The sequence below is a fragment of the Vipera berus genome, assembly GCF_964194415.1.
Source record: "Vipera berus genome assembly, chromosome: 1".
Taxonomy (NCBI): domain Eukaryota; kingdom Metazoa; phylum Chordata; class Lepidosauria; order Squamata; family Viperidae; genus Vipera; species Vipera berus.
In genome coordinates this window covers 291,266,114-291,286,981 of record NC_138202.1, presented here as the reverse complement: position 1 = coordinate 291,286,981, position 20,868 = coordinate 291,266,114, and the positions used below count along the sequence as shown (strand labels likewise).

Genomic DNA, 20,868 nt, shown 5'->3' with positions numbered 1-20,868 from the left:
CTGAACTCGACAAACAACAAACACACATGAGTATTTCTTTCCTCTAAGTGCTTCAAGCTCAGATGGAGAACGGAAGAAATAGCATCCTCCGTAGAGCGATTTGGTCAGTAGGCAAACTGAAGCGGGTCAAATGCTGGTGGGAGGCTAGATACAACAAAGTCCTTTATCAGCTTCTCAAAGCATTTCATAATGGTGGATGTCAGAGCAACTGGATGGTAATCATTGAGGCCTGCAATTGTGGACTTTTGGGGCACTGGCAAGATGATGGCCATCTTAAACACGATGGGACCACTGCCTGCTGCAATGAGAGATTGAAAATATCTGTGAGAACACAAGCCAGCTCATCTGCACACTAAGATAACATCCAGGGATGTTATCTGGGCCTGCTGCTTTCCGAATGTTAACTTTCTTCAGTGTTTTCCAGACAGAAGTGACATCAAAGCTTAGCACTTGCTCATTAGGATGGGGCACCAGCTTTCCTAGCAGGAGTGCTACTTGATGTCTCAAGTCTACCAAAAAATGCATTCAGTTTGTTTAGGAAGTCTGTGTCTTTGCATCTCGATGGATTCACTTTGTAATCCGTAATGGCCTGGATACCTTTCCACATTCGCCTGGTGTTTGTAGGGTCTTGGAAAAAGTTCTGAATTTTCTGGCAATGGGCTTGCTTTGCACCTTATATGGCACTTTTCAGATTTGCTCTGTCTGTTCTAAGTGCCAGCATGTCGCCAGATTTAAAAGCCACATTCCGTGCTTTCAGCATCTTGTGGACCTCATAAGTCAGCCACAGTTTATCATTTGCCCTCACAACAATGCTTCTCAGGACACAGACATCATCTATGCACTTTTGGATATATGCAGACACCGTGGTGGCATACTCCTCAACATTTGTATGTTGGTTATCAGTAGCTGCATCTTTAAACATGCCCCAATCTGTGCACTCAAAGCAATCTTGTAATGCTTCTATAGCTCCCTCTGTCCAAACCCTCTGTCCAAACCCTTTACTATAGGTTTCACTCTGACTAATAAAGGTTTATATGCTGAAATAAGCAGCATTGAGAGATGGTCAGAGGAGCCCAGGTGAGGGCGGGGGATAGCTTTGAAAGCCTTCTTGATGTTGGAATAAGCAAGATCTAGTGCAGGGGTGTCAAACTCAATTTCATTGAGGGCCACATCAGCATTGCGGTTGCCCTCAAGGGGCTGGGTGGGTATGGCCAGAGTGGGCGTGGCCTACTGGGTGGGCATGGCTAGAGTGCATATGGCCTACTGGGTAGGCGTGGCCAGCTCTACATCGTTTGCATCAAGGGTGCCTATGGGGGCCCGGGCAGGAGTGGGACAGATCTGAGGGTCTCTGGCAGAAGGAGGGTCTCTGGGCCAGGGCCAAGCAGTGGGGGCCGTTCCCTCACTGTTTCCAGGATGGCTTCGCAGGCCACATGAAACCACTTTGCGGGCCGGATCCGGCCCCCGGGCCTTGTGTTTGACATGTCTGATCTAGTGTATTCCCCTCTGGTTGCAAAGTCCACATATTGATGGAAATGTGGCAGGATAGCTTTCAAATCCACTTGGTTAAAGTCTCCCACTGCATTGGGGCGGGGATATACACAGCTGTGATAATGGTAACAGAGAATTCTCTAGACAGATAGAAGAGTCTGCATTTGATGGTCAGAAACTCCACATCTGGGGAGCACAGACTTGAAACCATCTTGGCATTATTACAACATCTGTCATTTATACGTCATCTTATTATGTCATCTTGAGTGAACCAAATGCATATTAAAAAGGTAGAAAAATATAATAACAATAAACTGGTAAATAATAACAATGAATCATACCCTACACCCTCACAGCAATGTTGAGATTCTACTTTCCAAAGAAAATAGGTGGGTGTGGATTGAAGAAGAAAAAACAGCTTTGGAAGAATATCTGGAGATGCACTGAAGCCAGTATACCAGGAAGGCTTACTGAATGCTGGAGAGACCAAAATGGCCTACAAGAAGTACCAAACGAAGAACAGAAAGTTGGCACGGGAAGATAAGGCATTACATGGCCAATATATTAAAAAAATAACCAGTAAAGCAGATAGTATCAAGACCTGACAAGGGCTAAGAGCAGGAGTACAGAAGAAAGAGACAGAGAGTTGCACAAGATCAAGCCTTAAGAACAATGGCATACAAAACCAGAATTGAGAAGACAGCAACAGACAGTAAATAGTCCCTCTGCAAGGAAGCTAAAGAAACAGTGGCTCACTTAGTTAATTGCTGCAAGAAGATCATACAGATCTTGTTGCGGACTACACACAAGCTCACAAAGATCTTGATGTTGACTACAAACAGCATGATAAAATAGCAAAATGGTGCTGGAAGATCTGCCTGCAACTAAGAACTAGTGGGACCACAAAATAGACTAAGTAATAAAAAAATGAAGAAGCTAAAGTGCTCTGGGACTTTAGAATTCAAACAGACAAGAACTTGCCACAAAACACCCCAGATTAAACCATTATTGATAAGAAAGACAACAAAGTCAGGATAGTGGGAAAGTCTGGATAGAGGAACAGCAGAACAAAAGAGAAAGAAGTGGAGAAAATAAATACAAAATACAAAGACCTACAAATAAAAGCAGAACTGTGCAAAGAAAGCAAAGATAGTACCAGTAGTGCTAAGATGCATAGGTGCAATCTCAAAACTTCTGGAGCACCACTTGAATACCATTGGTATTGACAAAATCTATCAGTCAATTGCAAAAGACAGCTTTTCTTGGAATAGCTTACATACTACAATGATTCCTTAAATATTTTTAAACAATATCATCTGCCTATCCCAGGTCCTTGGCAAGTACTCAATACGTGGACAAAAATGCCAAATCCAATCTAAACATCTAGCTGGTCATGTGACAAACCATAATGATAATGCCATAATAAAGAAGGAAGATTGTATCACGTATGGCAATGATGCAATCCTCCCCTCAAAATCAGGACCTCCATGGGAATTTCTATGGAGTTTCTCAGTCCTCCAGGTCATGGTTGTCTCAAAGGTGCTTTTTCAAAAGGCAACTGGACTTTGCTTTTCCTTGAAGAGGTTTCACTTCTCATCCAAGAAAGTGGATTAGAAAGTGAGGTTTGCAGGTTTATTATCCTTTAAAGGGGTCCACCACAGTTGTAAGAGCAAGATAACAGGATTACTGTTGACTCCCAGCACTCAAACTCATAGAAAATCAACATCTGCCTATCTCAGGTCCTTGGGAAATATTTGATACATGGACAAAAATGCCAAATCCAGTCTAAACATCTGGTTGGTCATGTGACAAACTGGTCACAGAATGCGGCCGCGAGAGTTGTCTTGGGAGTTTCCCGGTACTCCCATGTTACACCTTTGCTCCACGAGCTGCATTGGTTACCAGTTGTCTTCCGGGTGAGGTTCAAGGTCTTGGTTATGATCTTTAAGTCCTTACATGGCATGGGTCCGGGATACCTTGAGGACCACCTGCTGCCGGCGTCAACTCCCCTCCGCCCTGTGCGTGCCCACAGAGAGGGCCTCCTCAGGGTGCCTCCAGTCAGGGAATGTCGACTGGTGGCCCCCAGTGGGAGGGCCTTCTCTGTGGGTGCCCCGGCACTATGGAACCAACTGCCGGTTGAGCTCCGGATGGCATCGGACCTCCGATCCTTCCGTCGCGGGTTGAAGACCCACTTGTTCGAGTTAGCTGGTCTGGCCTGAAGGGGAATATGGGTTTTTTAATTGGCTTTATTATCTTACTTTTGCTGTATTTTAATTGGGCATGGTTTAATTTTCTTTTAATTTTTGTATACCTATTTATATATGCCCTGTGAACCGCCCTGAGTCCCTAGGGAGAAGGGCGGTATAGAAATCCAATTAAATAAATAAATAAATAAATAAATAAATAAATAAATAAATAAATAAATATATAATGATAATGCTATAATAAAGGAAGACAGATAGCATCAATTGACTGATAAGTAGCAGCCATTGAGAGCACATGGTGATTATGGTGATTCCCCATCCTTACCGTATCCGGAAAGATTCCAAGTAACCAGTCTACTCACCAGTTCCTTGGTCTTTCCTATGGTTGTTGGCTCTGTTTTCACAGAGCCATATTCCATTCAACATACCTCCCTTGGAGGTCATCCCAAAAATGCTGTTTCAAAAGGCCTTTTGAAAAAACGGTCTTTTGGGGGGGCCCGAGAGATTAGATGAAGACCCAGTTTGTATAGCCAAAAATTCTGAGGGCTTCCTTGATCTGTTTTAATTTTTTTTGTTTTCCATCTTTACTGGTAGACAAACCTTCAGCCTGGTGGTATAGGGTTCTGATCACTCCCATTTTATGTTCCAGTGAGTGGTGAGAATCAAAATGTAAATACTGATCTCTGTGTGGGGGTTTTCTGTAAACTTCAGTGAAGGCTTCTTTCTTCCTTAATGTGTACTGCACTGTCCAGGAAGGCCAGACTATTTTTCTTAACATCTTCCTGAGTGAATTCAATTTATCTGTCTACAGAGTTGATGTGTTTGGTTAAAGCTTCCATTTCATGTGTTTTAATCTTAACCCAAGTATCATCCATTCCAGTGATGGGTGGAAATCCTGTGAAGTTGTTTAGGTTTTAGTTCCTACCTCCCCATGTAGAGATTGGCCACAATGCGGAACACAGTTGAGCACAGTCATTTTTTCACTACTGTGACAGCTTCAGTTATTGGAATGTAGGTGAAGAGTGAAGTCACATCATAAGAAACCATAGTCTTGTCCAGATCCAGGTCTTGAACTATAAATTAATTCTATTAGAAGTAACATGAAGGAATATAAAGCTGATTTACTTGATCAAGGTTAAAATAAAAAAAATTTTGCAATGTTCTGGCAACACTTTTGGACTTTTTGCTGATACCAGGTATGAAAATTTGATGTTTTATAAATTTGCTTACAGATGAAGAAATATCTGTTTAATCTTACAAGAGTGGAGAGTTATTACATTTATTTGTATTTGTTGTGATGAAGATTGGAAGTAATTTCTTTATGTATTTTTGTTCTTTTTCTTTATTTTCTTTCTTTTCCTTTTTCCCCTGCAGTTTTTTCTATTCTTTGCTCTTTTTCTAAGTTTAGTTTATATTAATTTTTATTACTATAGTTAAAAGTTTTAATAAAATATATTTTAAAAACTCAAAAGCATTGAAAACAAATATATCACAATATTCAGAAAATAAATAAAAATTTGAACTGAAAATAGTTGTAAATATTTTGATGCTTTTGCCATCTGCAAAAAAGTTGATAGCATAGACCAGGGGTGTCAAACTGCTGGCCCACGGACCAGATGCATCACTCCAAAACTGCACCCACCCCATTGCCGGCAATGGGAAAAAAGTCAGAATATGTCACGACACGTAACGTGTTATCGCAAGTTTGATACCCGTGGCATAGACTAATAAATGAATGCCAACTGACTTGGCCTGCATGTGCTATGTTCATTAATGAGGGATGCAAGACAAATCTTTATACTGAAGTGCATATAAAAGCATGTGTTGTTTTTAATCTACACATGCTTTTTACCATCCAACAGATTTTTATAAATAACATAAAGCATACAAACAAGATATTGTTGAATTTCTTTCTAAAAGCAAACATAATTAAATATTTAAGAAATTATACATTACTAAATTGTTTCTTAAGTGGTAGGAAGATTCTAATTATGGATCTATGTGTGTGTGTCCATATATAAATTTTATTTAATAAATATCTAATGCAAATATCTAAGAAGAGTATAAAGTCCACATTTGAAAATGCATTTAATTTACTGTATATGTTTATTGAATTTCTTACTATTAAAGTTGTTTTTGTAATATTTTGAGATTTGTTCTACAATAATTTATGTTTTCATATTCCATTTTATAATTTAAAAATTGGATTAATAATGTGTTGTTGATGGAGTTCACCTCTGCAGAGAGAGGGACTGGTTTCCTGGGATAGCATTAAGATCACAGGAAGTGATAGCATCACTTTATACTCTATTTGTGAGACCACACTTGGAATATTGTGACCAGTTCTGGTCATCAAGATTAAAAGAAAGATGCTGACGCTCTAGAATAGCAGTGTCAAACTTGCAACATCACGTGACGTGTTGCGACATATCACGACTTTTTTTTCCATTGCCAGCAATGGGGTGGGCGCAATTTTGGCATGATGCATCTGGCCCATGGACCAGTCAGTTTGACATTGTCTGGCCGACGGCACCCTGAGGAGGCCCTCTCTGTGTGAGTGCACAGGGCGATGGGAAAACGTTCCTGGCAGCAGACGGTCCTGCAAATATCCCGGGCCTAAGCCATGTAGGGCTTTATAGGTAAGAACCAGCACCTTGAATCTCATCCAGAGGGCAACCGGTAGCCAATGCAGCTCATGCAGGAGGGGTGTAATATGGGAGTATCGGGATGCTCCCATCACAACCCACGCAGCCGCATTCTGCACCAGCTGAAGCCTCCAGGTGGTCTTCAAGGGCAGCCCCATGTAGAGAGCATTGCAGTAATCTACCCGGGAGGTTGGTCGCTGAAAATTTATTATGGAAAAAGAACAAACAGATGATTCCAGAATTCATTGAAGGGGACTCCCAAAGCACCAAGACTTTGGAAAGAAACTAAAGACCCAGTAGAAAATTGGTTGGTTCCAGAGGAACTGAAGCAACTGAAGACTCCATGAAGAGGAACAGTGGCTGAGTGCCAAATAACATTGGGACAAGATATCAAGAGACATTGGCTTGTTTAACCAATGATAAATGGAATTACCAGCAGAGGTACCAATTCTCCTGCCAACAGCAGAGAAACTATAGCAAACAGAGAGAGAAGAGACCAAATAACAATCCTGTTGGGCAGTAAACTCCTAACAAGCGAGTCCACCAGCTGAGATGTTGCAATAGTAACTAAACTAGCCAGAGCTATGAGTAGCTAAGTCAGGGGTGTCAAACTGCTGACCTGTGGGCCAGATGCGTCATGTCGAAGCTGCGCCCACCCCATTGCCGGCAAAGGCCAAACTGTCCCAATACGTTGAGCGATGTCACGTGATGTCGCGAGTTTGACATGTCTGAGCTAAGCGGCAATAAAGCAAAGACAGAGAGAAATCCTCTATTGCAGACATGTCAAACACAAGGCCCGGGAGCCAGATCCGGCCCGTGAAGTGGTTTTATGCGGCCCGCGAAGCCATCCTGGAAACAGTGAGGGAACGGCCCCCACTGCCTTGGCCCTGGCCCAGAGACCCTCCTTCTGCAAGAGACCCTCAGATCTGTCCCACTCCTGCCCAGGCCCCCATAGGCACCCTTGAGGCAAATGATGTAGAGCTGGCCACGCCCACCCAGTAGGCCATATGCACTTTGGCCACGCCCACCCAGGCCACACCCACCCAGCCCCCTGAGGGCAACCGCAATGCTGATGCGGCCCTCAATGAAATTGAGTTTGACACCCCTGCTTGGGTGTCTCTACATGTATCCCATACACCAGCACCCTGTTAGTGATGTTCATTGCAAGAGGAGATGAGCAAGAAAGAGGAAGAAAGCTAATTAGTATATCCCATGGTAAGATGACCAAGAAGAGGGACAAGTCTGCAATCTCATTTAGCTTTCTGCAAGAAAAAAAAGACAGAAATTCTCATTTTGAATATCTTGTCAGCTCTCTATAGAAAAATGGCTTCTAATGGAGGGAGAGAGGGAGGGAGGGTTAGAGAAGTTTCTGCTTCTCATAGAAAAGTTCTGAGAAGACATCCAAGGTCAAACCACCTGGTTTAACAAAATGCCAGGTGCTGTGTTGGAATGATGCCCAGAGGGTAAAACTGAAAACTGGAGATCTAGTTAGAAAAGAAAGGAGCGTGAAAGAAGGTAATATCTTTCCTTTGTCACATTTTTTGTTAAGCCTACAAAGGCACTTCTACATATTTGAAATAAATACATGAAAATGAAAAATGTAGGTAAAATATATATTCAATGGTAGTTAGCAGCACTAATTCAATTCTCCTAGTGACAGAAATAACATTCAACTAAAATGTAATTAAAAATAACAATAAGTAGTTTTTATATTGGACCATTATGGGAATGGTTAAGATTTCTTACAATGGTTTCAGTTAGTCCTAAATATCAAATTTATATTCTCACTCATCTCACTCATAAGTATGGTTTTTTTCCTCTATTCAATCATGCCTGATTTTTGGGAGACTGCTTGGAGATGTCCCTCAGTTTTGTTGGTAAGATTTTTCAGAATTGGTTTGCCATTGCCTTCTTTCTGGGAATGGGAGAAAGTGACTGGCCCAAATCACCCAGCTGGCTTTGGGCCCAAAGCAGAAACCCAACCCAGCCTGATATCATGGACCATTAAGGAGAGATTTCTTTCAATGTTTTCAGTTAGTCCTAAATACCAAATTTATATTCCCACTCATAAGTACTACTATATGACATTTATAAATCTGATTTAGGCTGCAAAGAAAAAGTATTAAGTATGTCATCTTGAAATGATTGATTTTTAAGCAGTCTGTTGAAGTCAGCATAATTGCTGATGGGTAAAAAATACAGTTGCAGAACTCTAGCTTCAAAACAGCAGCCATAATTGAAGATATATAAATAGAAAGAAGTGCAATTGTGTGGGTGATTTTTACCTGTTTTCATCTTGATAAATGTACCATGCAAAACAATTCACATCTGCATTGATAGATAAGTAGCGTTCCTCATCAGATGGCTATAAAAGGAAAAATACAAATTATTTCTTTTTTTCATAGTATCACAGTTATTCAAGAAGTTTCTTATGCACAGCTATCGATATAGTTTTACATATTTGTAAAAATAACTGGCTTGGATGAAGGTATAAAATACAAAATAATACTTGCAAAACCTGAAGAAGTGACCAATCACAAGAAAAATTCAGAAAGTCTTAACAGGCTAGAATATAAAACCAAAACAAATCAGAGAACAATAGGTTTTATAATAAATATGGGGATGAGTTACGTTGCCAGCAAAACATCTGAAAATATTCTAAATTCTGCTTCATTTTTCCCCCCCTCAGGGATCAAATTTAATTATTTTAACTGTTTTTAACTCTTGTATTACCGTATATTGATGTTTTTAAATACTTTATAAACCGCCCTGAGTCCTATGGGAAAAGGGCGGTATATAAATTCAATAAACTTAAACTTAAACTTCTTATGGTCATAATCAGAGGGATGGCTGGTGGCTTGAGGGCACTCCCTTCCCCTTGCTAATCTTTTAGCATCTTCAGATGCTAAATCTTTAGAATTTTTAATTTGATTCTTACTTTTAACTTGTAAATTTTAACCTTATTTTTATTTTGTTTTTAACAGTGCTTTTAGTCATGATTTTATGTTATCACAAAGTCTAGTCAAAAGCTAGTACTACTGATTCCATCTTGGGAGAGTGGAGAAATTTGTATGTATGGTCATAACTGGTGAAAAATAGTGGGGAGTTTCTAGATAACGCTGCACTTCATCTCTGGGCTACCAGCAGATCTTACCTAATCCTAAATTCCAGGGTTGTTTTGATCAAAAACTAATCCCTTTTATTGTCAATGCTGACTGGATTTACTAGAACGCCTACGTTTCTTTCACAGTTGCTACTGTTGAGCCAAGTACCATCCATTCTATTCCTGAACATTTGGTTTTTCTTGCCTATGTGTAGCTTACTTTTCTTACTTTTCTCACCACTGAATACTACTTTTTATTTATTACAACTGAAATGGTGGAACAAGGCAGTAGATTTTTTTTGTTTGAAATCTAGAGTTCACAGAAAATTGTTACTTGTAAGTAATGCAGCTGACATTCACAAATCCAGCCCAATGCTTTCAATGTATTTTCCCATCCTGAGTGACCATGTAACTCCAGCTAACCCAGCTAACCAGTCATCTACCATTTGATTAATTGCTACCCTGACTCCAATGCCAGATAGAATTTGTCTATAATCTTTAGGCGGAGAACTTATATTCTTCTGTACCTGCTCCCCAAACCTTGTATCTCCACCATGATCCTCCAAATATTGGAGGTGATATGCATCATCTGCAGTTCTGCTTTCTGCAGCTGAGCCATTATTTTTATTTTTCATTTTATTTCTTAATACGTTACATACAGTATGAGATTACCAGTTGAATCAGGTGTGTGAATCTACTTGATTAATTCATACTGAACACCTGACTGTCCAAAGCAAACAGCTCAACCCTGTAAAAGTTAGTGGATGTTGGCAAGCTGTTTGTAATTGACAACCTTTAGATCCAACTCTATATCATGCCATTCATGAAATCTGTCTACATTTCTGATTACTGAGTGGAAGGGGGAAAGTGGGGTAGGTAAGACTGGGAGAAGAACAGTATTCTGCTATTTGAGTTTTCTCTATCTGCTCTTAAAAGATGAAAGTTGGGGTTACCTTTTCAAGTGCATCAGCCATGATGTGTTTTCTTGCTTACTCAGATATTTTCTGCATGAGTGCATAACTTGATCTGCTGCCATTTCAAAATGATCCCACTTAATGCTGCTTGGCTTTGTTGCAACTTATTCAAAAATGTTGCTTGACCTGGGTTATCTCCTCTTTCACTGGAATAAGGGAACATAGGTGGGAACACTGGATGTTTCCACTTCTGTTTCCTTGTGTTAAGAGTGGAAATGTTGCAGTTCACTCTTCAGATAGAACTATTACCATTGTTGTTTCCAAAAAGATGCCTATCATCCATCACTAGTTTTGTCGTGTCAGTAAAAAGAACTTCAAGCTCAAATAATAAAGATGTAAAATTGTCCTTCCCTTCTTTTGGAGCATGAATCTGTGACTGCCAATTCTGTAGCACTGAAATAGTGAGATTCATAACCTACTACTGCCTGCTTTCTCTGAATAAAGCAGAGATCTTTTAGTAAGATACTCAGGACTATCTCAATCACCAAACATTTAGTTTTGGGGACAGCAGAACTTTGTTAGCCATTACAATAAATATAGCTCTATACCTTCTTCTGATTTCTTTCATTCCAGAGCCTGGTTCATCACAAAACACAATACAGTTATATAGTCATATATGTGTTAATAGTATTTTTAAATAATTGAGAACTTACCGGATCTGTAATTGGTTGAATCCTATGAGTACCAGGAACTGAACAAAACAATGTTGTTGTTTTTTTCCTAAAGCAATGGGGAGGAATCATAATTAAGTGATTAGCACATAATTACTTATAAGAAGATATTTGCCTGATATTTTGCTAAATTCCAATATTGTAACTAATGTAATTACAGAGTTCCTCCATCTGTCCTGGAAGTAAGGCTATTTTATAGCATTCTGCAATTTTGTGGAATTACAGTATAAAATACATATATAGAACTAACTATTGTTTCTTTTATACTATGGTTTAAATGGATTATGTTGTTTATTCAGTAAAGTATATTTTAAAAAATCATCAGCCCTCTGTAACTGCAAAAACACAGACTAGATATATTAGGCATTTTTGCCTAATATAATCACCCACTGTTTTAAATATCTCTGAGTATTTAAAAACACAGCTAATATGGAAATAGTGGGAAAATTAATGAAAAATATTGGGGAATGTTCTCACTTATCTCGAAAATAAACAAAAACGTGCTTCTAGTTTATGGAAGAAAGGCTCCAATGCCATGATCTGCATACTGATTCACACAATTAGTTTAAGCACATAATCATCTAATTTGTTTATTATAAAAAGTAGGGTAACTTATATCTCCCTTATATTGTTTTCTTAGAGCTGCTTTGTTTAGAATTATATGTTTAAAAAAGAAATGATAGCTGTCATATCACTTTTATAATCTTTGTTATACTATAGTTAGTAAATTATTAGGTGGAATTAATACAAAAGTAAAAAAGAACTACTGCACAAAATATTCCTCCATTCTATAAAGCTCTGAGGTTTCTTACTACTGGTAAAGGACCAATATGTTGTCCTCTCTATGCCTCAACAAACAGTTAGTTATAACAACTTATTACATTTTCAAAGATCAAACAGTATTCTCTCTATAACCTGTTTCTTTGTAGTTAGTTTTTACATATTCTGTAATACTTACGTTGCATCACCTACTGTACAAAATGATGGAACCTCCCATCTTGAAAATGTGGTTCCTTCATATTCTAAATATATCTAGATTAAAAAAAAGAGAACATAGAAATACCCAGTAAAACATATAATTGATATAAAAATATAACAATCATATCAATAATGGAGATTTATGCATTTAAAACTAAAAAATGATGGTTTTAGAGCGGAGAGGTGGTGGCGGTGGCGGCTTCTTTGTTACTACACTAGCCACCTGCAGTCAAAACATTCTCCTTTAGTGCCCTATGCCAACCGTATAGCCAAGTTTTAAGGCATTTCCTGATAACCAGAAAGGTGGAGGCAGATCTTATCTCCTGCGGCAATATGTTCTAAGGACAAGGGCCATCCAAAAAGAAGGCTCTTCCCTTGAACCCCACCTGTTGCAATTCCTTGGTTGATGGGGTCTCAGTTGGACTTTTCTGCCAGCACAATTGGGCAGCCAATTCCACTGGGGCAAGACAGCTCCTTTGATATACTGGACCTATGCCACAAAGGTTTTAAAGCTAATGACCAACACCTTGAATTGGGCCCGGAAGCAAATCAGGAACCAATGCAGCAGTGTAACAGCAGTGTTGCATGTGCTACTCAACAGACATCCAGAACTGTCCGTGTTCTGCATTCTGTACCACTGTAGCTTCAAATATTTTTCAAGAGTAACCCCATGTAGAGCACGTTGCAGTAATCCAACTGAGGGATGATCAGTGCCCCATGGTTCAGGAACAGGTGCAGCTCACACACAACCCACAAAATTGTGCAGAGGCTCTCCTAGTCACAACTGGCACCTGCTCTTCGAGCAGGAGGCACAAATCTAGGAGAACCCCCAAGTTGCAGACCTGGGATAGTGCCACCCCATTCAGAAGTAAAAAAGTTAAACCTCCAGATTCTGAGGCTCCACCGATCCACAGCCCACTCCATATTATCAGGATTCAGTTGAAGCCTGTTTTCCCCTATCCGAGCCCCTACAACCTTCAGGCACTGTGACCAGGCAGTCACAGTATCCCTTGGATAACCAGGGATAGAGACATAAAGCTCAATGTCATCTGCATAGTGATGATATTTTATCCAATAGTGACAGCCAATCCAAAAGGATACCATGGTCAATGGTATTAAAGGCTTCTGAGAGGTCAAGGAGAATGGGGTACACTACCCCACTCTTTTCTTCTTTACCAATGTGGCAAAGATGTAAGATTTCCAGTATTATCTGAAAAATTATTGCAGAAGAATGATGGGATGTATTTTAAAAATACTTTCTGCATATTTGAAGTTTCACTGAAATCAAAGGGAGGTAGTTGCTTAATTGCACATTAATAAAACATGGCTGATTTGCATAGCTTTTCACACAGAGGTTTACTAAGATCCTATCCATTAGTGAACCCACAGTGGGTGCATTTCACATATTTAATAGCATAAAACTGTATACAAGATTAAATATACAATATATCAGAAAATAATTAATTCATTCTACAGTTTAGTATCTGGCATTATGAAAGCATTTACTATCCACAGTATCGTAATGATGTAACATTAAAACAAGTCACAAATTCTGTTTATACTCTGGTCTCTAAATTGTGAAATGAAGGTTTAGCCTTTAAACTGATAACGTGATGGATATATTCCAGAAAAAATATTTATAAATATGTGAAATCATTAATATACTCTCATATATTAGTACAGTAAGCTGCAAATGAATAAGTTTGGTCTTTGTTACTAATACTATAGCAGTTATCTCCCAAACACCCAGTTTGTGCAAATATAAAATTGGTGTCTTAATACAAATTATGTACAATATATTTATTACACTGTAATTATTGTTCAGTGAAATTTACAAAGCCTTAACTAAAGATGGCAAAATATTTTAGAAAATTACAGATACTAACTCAATACATAACACAATATATTTTGAACGAGTTACAAAAATATATATATTTCCATGAGGTAACCCAGGTAGAAACAGCTTATGATATATATTTTATATGGATTTTGACAATAAACACTTACAGTAGTTCTTGTAGAAAATATCATGTATATTTCAGTGCTTGTTTTATACCTGGAAGTAAAATAAAGAAATGTTTTCCAATAACTGCTAATACTTGCATCTTGCATTCTATTGCCATTCATATATGTGTTAGTTATGAATTATTCAGATTATTCGTTATTTGGCTACCTAATTTTCTTAAATACAAAACAGAGACAAATTTATCAGGTTAATATTGGAGAAAGTGGTATTTCATTCTTTCTAAGCCAGTTCTTTGATCAAATTACTTTTGGATTCTGCTTTTTAGACTTTGGAAAACGGTAATTTGTAGTATTGGTCTTTCTCCACTCCAGATCTAAGCAAGTGCCATGAAAAATCACTTGAAAAAGTAGTTGAATGGTCCCACTCAGGCAGTCACATCTTCAGTTCAATTTTGCCGTGCTCCAGTAGATAAGTTTAAATTTTAAAGAAGTCAAAATATTTCGTTCATGAGCTTCCATAGAACGAATAACTGGGCCTCAGCTGCATTCATCAACCCCCCCTCTAATAATTATTTTTTCACTTCAGAAAAATGTATCTCATACAGAAATGAAGCATGGAGCCAAAAAGGACACACACGTTGACAACTAAAATAACTACAGTACCTCATGCCTGCAATCAGTCAAGGGGAATAATGCCACTCTAGGGGAAAGGACTGGGAAAGGTTGAGGGCAAGAGAAGAAAGGGACGACAGAGAATGAGGTGGCTGGATGGAGTCACTGAAGCAGTAGGCGTGAGCCTAAATGGACTCCAGAAGATGGTAGAGGACAGGAAGGCCTGGAGGAACGTTGTCCATGGGGTCGCGATGGGTCAGACACGACTTCGCAGCTAAAAACAAGGGGAAAGGAAGGGAATACAAGCATCAACAGAGGAGAATATATGTAGCTCAGTGTTGAAATGAGGGGTCCTTGTTGCTCTCGGTTTGCTCTCATTTTATATTCTATCTAGTGACTGCCCTGTTAGTGTTGGTGGAAGTGGTTTTGTGGTACTTTGGTTGGGCTGTTTACTGTTAGCTTGCTTGGCAGTTCCTTGTTTGGGTATTGTTTACTTCTTGATAGTTGGTCTAATCTTAATCTTGGTGTTAATTTCTGCTCATATGGGTGTTGATGGCAGGTGGGAATTACTTTAGGCAACACAGAAAGCCTTTATTAAAGGGCTGTCAAGTTTGTAAATAGGGTACAGAAACAAATTATACATGTGATATGTCATAAAGCAGCAAATGATACAATCAGACACCCTTACAATATGTTACATCTCTTCTTTTCCCACCAGTTTGTTTCTTTAACACTTGCAATACTCAAGGATTTCAGAATTTTGTTTGATTGAAGTTCCTGAAAGGCTAGTTTTTGCACATCAAAAGAAGTGGCTTTGGTTCAAAGGAAACCATGGTTTGTTTCCTAAACTTCAAAAGGAGACATGGGTGCCATGTTAAAAATACTACCATCCCCTTTATTAAAATGCTAATAATGGTCTAAAATTTTACATAAAAGATAGTGGGAATATTTTCTTGGAAAAAGAACAAAGGACAAATCTGAAAGAAGTTCATAAAGATAAAAAATATATAATTTTCTTTTACAAAGGAAAATTCAAGAGCAAAACCAAAGAAAATAATTAAATTCCATAAATACAAACAGGCATATATAGAATAAAAATGAAATATAAAGGACTGCCCTTGAAAATAATGGTCACTGTAGACCTAAAGCCAAAAAAAAAAAATTACTAGTCAGCAGTGAGGGGAGCCTTTTTGTCCTGAGATATGAAAAAAATGTAAATTCTTCGGGTTTTATTCGCCACACCGGGACGAAATAATTTGCCAGTTGAGAGAGAGAGAGAGAGAGAGGAATTAACCCTCTTTAATGTGCAGTCTTTCACTGCACATTACAATTTTGCCTAGAGGAAAAAAAATTCAATATATTCTGTGTTTTTTGTGTGTTTTGTTTTCAGAGCAGAGTCGCATTTCTTGGAACACAACGTCGGTTCTGGAAGGTTGATGCTCGCCTTGCTTTCCCTTATGACCCCCTTCTCTCACCTTCCCCCTGAGTCTCCCACAAGCCCCACCTCCACAGAGCCCCGCAGCCGCTCCACCACAGGCAACCCAGCAGCAAGGGCAGGATCAAAAAGGCGGCCATCGGTGCTGCGCAAGAAACATCTCAGCCGCTGCCACCACCAACCACCGCCGCGCGCTCTCCCCCTCGCGGCTCAGTTAACGCTTCCACTCAGCAGCGTTCGGAAGAAACTAACAGCAACTACGCTTCCCAGGATGCCCAGCGCCTGTAAGCCGCGGCGTAGTTCGCCGAGTAGCTTCCTGGGAAGTGTAGTTCCTTCTATGGAGGCGCTCGAAGCGGCAACGTTTTCCAGGCTAATGCAGATGAGGAGGCAAGTCTTCACATCGGCTCACTCGGGGCTATCCAAGGATGACCAATAGGCGGCGGGCAGCGCAGAAGCCAGATGCGGCAATGGAGTAGCTGTGTGTGAAAAGGCGGGGAAGAAGGCGCCTTCACCGGCCAGGATGGGGGGGGGGGTCACCTTGACTCTTTTCTGCGGCAAGTGCAGAAAATGGGTGGAGGAAGAATAATTAAAGCGCCTTCGTGGGCGTGGTCTTTCGCGCCCAGAATTTCCTATCCTAATTGTAGCGCTTTGTAAACACGTACTAATCTGGTCTCGCTTATAATGTACTTCTAAGCAGCAACCAGTTGACTTATGGGGCTTTCTTCACTGATGAATTCCAATGCGATCAACCCTTCGCTTGCTGGGAAGCGCAGCTGGCATTAAGCATGCTGTCCTCGTACCTTATCCATATTTTGCCTTCCTTTTTCTGTGACCCGCCTGCCTAATGGGGCTCCGCTGATTTTACAGCTGTGGAAGCTGTGATAAGCAAAGTGGTTACAGTTGTCGATTCTTCTAGCTTTGCTGCACCTCATTGGACACATTACCAGCCCCAGGGAAACATTTGCCAGTCGCTGTGGCTCAAAAAAGATGGGCCTCTTCTACTCTTGTCGTGGTCAGAATTAAATATAATAATATACTGGAGTCAGGAAAGCAGCTTGCTTCTTTCCTCTCTTTTTCTATAGATAAACAACAAATGCTAACTTCCAGATTCCTCCCTGTCCTGGCCAAGGGCTGGGATTGATCCCATCATTTCAGAGTCAATGCTGTTTCAGCTTGTAATGACATTTCATTACTGTAGTGTTCAATCTGTTGCACTATTTCAACTCCTGGCAAGCAGTTTTCTTGCATGTTTCACATGCCCCTATGCCCATCTCCTTGATGGGACAGCAGCAGAAGAACATGAAATGAGGCTGTCTGGGCTAGAGAAACCTGCACCAGCCTGGAAGGGTCAGTAAAAGTCTCTGTTTCCACCTGGCAACCCATACAATTTTGAACATCCTACAATTGTTGGATATTGGCATTTTAAAGGGGAACACTAGTTTGGATGAAATGAAGACAATGGCAGGCAAATATGGCAAGATCTTACCAGGGCATGTTTATACTGTGGTTAGATGCAAATAGGGAGACACCCATTCTTCCTTCACTTTCTCTATAGCATGTCTTTCTCATAATTTCATGATGTTCTGTCACTGTGGCCTTTTAAAACTACCCTATACTGTAACATTTAGTGGGCCCAGAAATGCTGATAAGCTGGGGAAATATACTGGGAGATGAACCTTGGCTCTGGGAAACAAGGACAGGATAAGATAAAGTAACATTTTAGAAAGAAATTTCCTAGAACACTGCCCCTTTTGTTTTGTCAGAAGTGCCACTGCCTTAGTAACATTTCCCTTTTACCTCATAATTCTACCCTAACTACTTCCCTGACTTCACTATCCACAGGATGTGCTGCATTTAATCCAGTGTTTCTCAAGCTCTTTGAGATGTGTGGATGCACGCTAGCTAGGGAATTCTGGGAGTTGAAATCCATATGTCTTAAAGTTGACAGGGTTGCAAAACACTGAAATTCTAATTGAAAACCTTGCTCCTGTGCCCAATCCCATATATACATATATAGAGGGAATGTTTGCATCCACACCAGATTTATCTTTTGCTTCTGTATTGAACTGAAATAAACAAATTTGTGCTTCAATGGAATTGTATATATGGTCTCCAATCTGAATGAACTCCTTTTCCCCCCCTACAATTCAGTGTCAGAAGTATGTGAAGATCGGGAACAAGAAGGCTGAGATTTTGCCTCTGGCTACCATCAGGCATTCTCCCATTGAAGTGCTATACAAATTGGTGAATTTGTGAACCCCAAAGGAAGTCATTCTGAGAACAACTGCAATCATACAAATACTGTACGTGGAAAGTTTTTCATATTTTTTTATGTAGGTTTCAAGATTTCCCCAATGCAGGCCTTTAAGCCCCTTTCCTCCCACTGTCCTGTGTTAGTAGAGTTATTCTGGATAGGGTTAATTTTACCATCTCAATTACAATTAGCCAACTAGATCAGATAAACACACCCTTGACCTTTGGTTTACTTACAGTAATCTTTTCTGGCTTTTTAAATGTTAATGTGAGGCCCAACTGTTGCCAGGTTACTTGGTTTAGTGGTTATCTTCAAGCAGAGTTCCTGCTGAGCTCCAAGCTGATTACTAAGCAAGTTTTTAAGTAAGCTTGCTGTTGCTTTACCATGCTCTTGTCTTCTAGGGTAGCTGCTGCTCACATCCTGATAACCCTTGTCAACTTATAGCGGTGGTAGCTGTTGCTGCTGAAACAAGGGTGTCTTTACACTCTTGAAATGCTCCTTATTGAATTGAATACTTTATTTGACACACAAGGGATTTGTCTCCTGTGCAGAAGCTCTCAGTGTACATGCAAAGCAACAGAGTAATGATAGTCGTCATCATCATCATCATCATCATCATCATCATACCAATAAAAGGGGGGAGTAAAAAAGATTGTAAGGATAAATAATACTACAGCCATACTACGTGGGTAAATACACATAGACATTAGGCAACAATTGAGAATTAGGTGTTCAGCAGAGAGATGGCATGAGGGGAATAAAAAACTGTCCCTGTCTCCTTGGCTCGTTTTCAAATCAGGATCTCAGCCTAAGTAGAATAATTCAGTACAAACTGGCTGTAATATGCAGTTCATGTAGAAAATAGCTTACTTTGGGAGAGAGGAATGTTGGATGGCATTCAGCTTCTCAGATTCAGATTTAATCTTCCATTTCCCATTACAGTTTCTAGGTAGTATAATTTTCAGTACTACAGATGACCCTTAGTTAGGTTGATTCTAGGTACAGTTTTATGCATTTTTCTGCATATGTTCCCTAAATGTCTTACGTGTTTTTCCCATTCTGGGCTATAACCACAATTTGGAATAAGTAGACCTTGTACCACTTTGCTTTGCTAGACAGTGTATTCTGGATAAGCCTCTGAAATGTACTAGGAGCTCCACGTAGTTTAGAAGAAAATAGCACAGTGTACAAGCACAGTGTGTAAAAGTATTGCAAAAGTCATGAAACTGGGGACGAGGGAATTCTGGGAGTTGAAGCCAAGCTGTGTTAAAGTTATCAAGGTTGGGAACCTCTGTTGTGGAGTCTGAAGGAGCAGGGCTTAAGCCTGTGTGAACTTAGGCAAATGGGAGAAACCCACACCCACTTCAAACAATGAAGAACAAATAACAGATCACAAACAACAGAAACTTCTTAACTTTCTTTTAATGGGCTCTCAACTAACCCAAATCACAGTGCACAAAGTGCAGGCAACACTTATACACACGTAGAAATGAACGGTGGGTGCTGGTGTGACCAGAGTTTGCATTCATTTTTTCAAACATTTTATTACTACGAAAATAAATAGAAATATATTAATTACATAAAATATAATTATATTAAATACATTAAATTAATAAATAGGAAGTAGGCTATACAAATTATAAATAAAAAATAAAGGAGGTGTTGAATAGCTATCTCATTTAGTAACTAACTTGATTTTGTTACATTCGCATCCATCACATTTCAACAAAAATTAAATTTTGTTGTGTTGGGAGTAATTCTCCTGTCCCGGCTCTTCCAGCTGGAATTCTCACAAGCAGCACAGAGGAGAACAAATAGAACGTGAAGCCAGCTACCGGAAAGATAGGTTTTAATCACAGAGATTAAGGTTGAGTGACAATTCAGCATAAATCCCCAGTTAGCTAGGCAGAATGGTCCTCAAGCGTGAGTTCTTATACCTTTTCATGGTTTCCAAAATTGTCATGTCTGATTCGTGAGTTTAAATTTGTCTTTTCTGATTTGTTGGTCAGTGTCTATTGTTGGGTTAATTTCTTTCTCAATTCTGTCCCAAAAGGTGTGGGGGGATCCGGTGTTAATGACTTTATTGTTGTGTACCTTCTGGTGTTTCTATTCTAATTCTATCAATTTTAATTGCTGTTAGCTCATTCTGCATTTCCTGTAGCCAGTGTTTGTGAAGTGTTTCTTTATTCAGCCTCAGGCTATCACTGAGTCAGACTAGTTTGTATTGGGATCTTCCTGTATTTGCCAGGATATTTTTTCTTGGGGGTGAGGTGAGGGTGTCCTATTATCAGTTGTATGACTGCACAGGACTGCATCTCACCATTTGATTTTGGTGCTCATAAGAATAGAGGTACACCATTCACTGTCACAGAGTTCAGTCACTTCCATTTACCACAATCTACCTCTCTCTTTGTCTAAAACTTTTTGGATCCTCTCTGGAATCTGATGGATTGACCATAGCCACCCCATAGGGAAGTACCCTCCTTTTGATTCTGCTACACATTTCATCAGCCTTTACCACCATCTACCATGGTATTTC

General features: G+C 39.6%; 1 protein-coding gene across 1 annotated transcript in view; it reads right to left on the bottom strand.

The window, feature by feature from the left end:
- Positions 1 to 14,105, bottom strand: part of CATSPERE (catsper channel auxiliary subunit epsilon) — a 68,401-nt gene extending 54,296 nt beyond the window's left edge. The window contains exons 1-4 of the mRNA XM_081312649.1: positions 14,071 to 14,105; positions 12,044 to 12,117; positions 11,068 to 11,134; positions 8,623 to 8,702 (exon numbers count right to left, since the gene is read on the bottom strand). Coding sequence (XP_081168775.1) covers positions 8,623 to 8,702; positions 11,068 to 11,134; positions 12,044 to 12,117; positions 14,071 to 14,094 — 245 coding nt within the window. The 5' untranslated portion in view covers positions 14,095 to 14,105. The remainder of the gene's footprint in view (positions 1 to 8,622; positions 8,703 to 11,067; positions 11,135 to 12,043; positions 12,118 to 14,070) is intronic.
- Between the last annotated feature and the right edge of the window lie 6,763 nt (positions 14,106 to 20,868).